Source organism: Benincasa hispida, unplaced genomic scaffold (genome assembly GCF_009727055.1).
Source record: "Benincasa hispida cultivar B227 unplaced genomic scaffold, ASM972705v1 Contig189, whole genome shotgun sequence".
Classification (NCBI taxonomy): Eukaryota; Viridiplantae; Streptophyta; class Magnoliopsida; order Cucurbitales; family Cucurbitaceae; genus Benincasa; species Benincasa hispida.
In genome coordinates, this window is record NW_024064458.1 from 472,988 (window position 1) to 476,573 (window position 3,586).

At 37.2% G+C, this 3,586-nt stretch overlaps 1 protein-coding gene across 2 annotated transcripts; it reads right to left on the reverse strand.

Moving 5' to 3' along the window:
- Positions 1-261: 261 nt before the first annotated feature.
- On the reverse strand, positions 262-3,214 carry LOC120069052 (protein FAR1-RELATED SEQUENCE 9). 2 transcript variants are annotated; one of them, XM_039020734.1, is made up of 3 exons: positions 3,088-3,214; positions 1,249-2,969; positions 262-909 (listed from the first exon to the last, which is right to left on the reverse strand). In XM_039020734.1, the coding sequence occupies exons 2-3, from the start codon at positions 2,731-2,733 to the stop codon at positions 742-744; spliced, it is 1,653 nt and encodes a 550-aa protein (XP_038876662.1). In that variant the 5' UTR covers positions 2,734-2,969; positions 3,088-3,214; the 3' UTR covers positions 262-741. The 2 variants fall into 2 exon arrangements, with proteins under 2 accessions (XP_038876662.1, XP_038876661.1); XM_039020733.1 differs by having other exon boundaries at positions 1,249-3,169.
- Positions 3,215-3,586: the final 372 nt, after the last annotated feature.

Sequence of the window (3,586 nt, forward strand, 5' to 3'; positions counted from 1 at the left end):
AAATACTCAGTACCCAATGATTTTTTAAAACCCAAATTTGCCGACTATCCTTCTTGCAACTTCTTTATTATTTTTATTTGTCAACTCAGCTAGTTTCTAATACTAATTTAATGGGAGGGACCATTTCTAAGCTTCATAGAAATTGTAGGGACCAAAATTAGACATTTGAAATTACGGGGACCAAAATAGAATAACTATCAAAGTACATGGATAAAACAGTATTTTAAACTAAAATTTAAAAGTTCAAGGATCAAATAGACATAAACATAAAAGATTAGAGACTAAATTTACAATTTATTCTATATAATATTACAATTACTATTACTAGAAAATTGAAGAATGTTTAATAAGAATACACATTCTATTTACTTTACAAGAATCACTCAAACAAGGAGTGGTTTGAGTCAGCAGGATTTGAACAGCATTCATCTTCATAATCCTAGTATCTAAGTCGACAGCAGCAATCAATGCCAGATGTTCATGATGGTTCATCCAAGATCCAACTACCTCTTTGTAACTTACACAGTATAGATGTAGGATACTTGTAGCATTTTTCCACAGAAAAAGGAAACATTCATAATTTATAGAACTTACAAGACAGTTGTGACACACTTGAATGTTCCTTTCAATGCCGCAGACGCTCGTCTGTCGATTCCCCATCTGAAGAACCATAAAAAAGATGAACACAATGGAAGGATCGTCTCAACTCAAGAGGAGGATGGGAACCGTAAAGTGAGATATTCATTCTTTCAAACTAAGCCTTGCATTTTGGACCTTCACAGATAACTTCAACTTCTGCTCTTCCATGTCTCTTAGAACAGCTAGGAGATTTGCTCTATACACTTCACAACGTTGATTTGTTTTTTCCAACTCTGCAGAAAGCTCACGAATTTTCTTCTCCTTTTGTTCCTGGAAAAATAATTAACACAAAGAACAGAGAACAAATAAGAAATTGAATTCATTACCCTGGAAACTTCTTTATCTTCTTCCCTCTCTCCCACCCCACCCCCCCGCGGCGTCATTCTTTCAATCTGTTCAAAAGTAAAGCCTACTGCTGAACCCTACTACAGTTTGCATCAAGAGACTCGTAGTATTTTGCCCAACTGCTTTAGATATCTCTCAAACACGATGCTCATTTTTTGGTTTAAAAGAGTCTAAATCACTCCATGCAGGAGGAGGGGTGAGGATCATTGATAAAAAAAATGGTATAATTCGGTGGATTTAAAACTGCAAACTAAAGAGACTAACCACAGATTGATAGGTTGTTGACTGATCCTCTTCTGTTGCAACCAAAGGCCCAACAACTCCATTGGCCATAATATCGCCATTGATAGCTCCAGGGCCCCGATTCTTCACAGCAGCAACCTTTCTAGAGGCCTCTTTTAGGGCATCCATAGCAACGTTATAAATATGAATTGACTTTGCTCCTTCCTCAACATACTTGATTGCTTCTTGACGAAGATTGTTGTACCTAACAGTCGAAGAATCTCCAGCTTCATTTGGTAGTTCAGAATTATGGTCATCTATTACAGCTCCATTTCTAGCATTTCTGGTCCACCGTTTCAATACATATTGGGAAGGAAGTGTAAGAACATTTTTTGCCCTAAAAACTGCTAATATGTGCCTGCAAATTATTCCTGAATATTCAAACAGTTGACAACTACAATTTGCTTTCATCTCTAATGAATTAAAACTAACAGCATGTGCTTTATGGTCTTCCCCAAATTTTGCTACTCGATAAGTGGCAACAGTTCCTGTATCATCAATTTTGGTTGCAGGATTGGCAAGAGTTTCTACCAATTCCTCCTGGAACTTTCTGAATATCCTCCTTGAATATAGATCTGCAGCCTGTTTTTCCATAGGAGATGGTGTCTTCAAAACCGGCATAGAGTTAATTGTATCATAATCAGCTTTTAATTCTTTTTCATGCCAGCTTGCCATGGCCTTTTCATACTGTCTAACCAACATCTGTATCGAGGTGGATGCAGTAATATATCCATCAAAAAACAAATTTAAACTTCTATAGCTCTCATTTATCGACATTTCTCCGAAGAATGTGTCCCTCATGTAGACGGGTACCCACTGTTGCCTAGCACTATACATTAACTGAAGCCAGTCATTGTCCATAATGTAATATCTATTCAGAAGGGCTTTCCAACAGGATTCAAATTCTTCAATTGTCTCAGCCTCATTAACACATTTTCTAAATTCAGTTTCAAAAGTAGGATGAGATTGACAAAGATGAGACAACTTCTCTTGTGTTTCTCTGAATATAGACCACTTACAAAAACGATGGCGGGTACCTGGAAGAACCTGTGCAACAGCAACCTGGATAAGCCTATCTGGGTCAGTTGTAATGGAAATTGGTTGACGCCCAGACATTGCTTGAAGCCAAGTTTGGAAGAGCCAAATGAATGAGGATTCAGACTCATAAAGAACCAATGCACATCCAAACAACACTGGCTGACCATGATGATTAAACCCTGTAAAGGCAGCAAGAGGCACCCTATACTGATTTGTTCTAAATGTTGTATCCAATACAACGGTATCACCAAAGTGAGTATGATTCATTCTAGACGTTGCATCTGCCCAAAAGATATTGCCCCCAGTGTGGTTATCACCGTCGCCCTGAACTGCATAATAAAAAGCAGGATTCTCAGCCTGCATTCGTTTCAGATAGTCTAAAACATGCTGAACCCCAACCCCAAGGGTCCGCTGCCGGCCACCACTCATTTCTAAATAACTGGTACACAAGAATCGGGAGATGTTTCCTAAAGGACTTCCATCTCCCTCACGATCCCTCAAGAGATATAACAGCGGCTTTCCAGAATGGAAGATCTTCAACTTTCTCTAATAGACCGAAAATAGAGTTCTGAAAACTTTTTCATTTCATATAAACTGAAGACTTCCATAATCAACTGAGAAAATCAAATTCGCAAAACCAGAAGCTATTGACACCGGAGAAGAAACTGAAACAAATTGGGGGCAAATGGGAAGAAGGAAGAAGAATTTCAATCCATAATTTAAGAATAAAACTAGCTGCGCAAATTTCGAACAAAAAAATAGCTAATACGATCGCTGGAGTACCAGTGGCAATGACGGTGGTGTGATCCCTTCGCCGGATGGTTCTAGGGTTCCGATCGCTACCAGTTCCGTTGTTTATTTTATTTTTATTTTCATGGCTGCTTATTCTTTTTTACAAATGGGCCTGAACATACACGTGCCAGGCCCAATACTACAACCATGGTTGATTGTAGCATCCACGCGCGAGCAGGATCTCATTATATATATATATTTTTAAATGAAGGTTTCCTTATGTTTTATTTTAGAACGTTTAGTTAAATTTGTAGTTTTTTCAATTTGAATGAGTTATATTTGATTTTTGTAAAGTAACAACTCAATTTAGTTAGACTTGATAAACATTTCAATTTTTTATATTTATTTGATTTTATTTTATAATTTGGAGAGTTACCAAGTTGCTAGCTTGTAGATAACAACTTGGTTCTTTATTTGTAGTATCCTATTTCAAATTGAAGAGTTCTCTCATTTCTTTTTTTTCTTTTGTTCTTGAGTTGAGGTAAGAGAA

What these genes read in the sequence shown, in the direction of transcription:
- LOC120069052 (XM_039020734.1), bottom strand. Translation starts at nt 2,733, where the DNA reads ATGAGTGGTGGCCGGCAGCGGACCCTTGGGGTTGGGGTTCAGCATGTT. An exon ending in CAACAACCTATCAATCTGTG is followed by an intron (nt 910 to 1,248) that starts GTTAGTCTCTTT and finishes TTATTTTTCCAG; the next exon opens with GAACAAAAGGAGAAGAAAAT.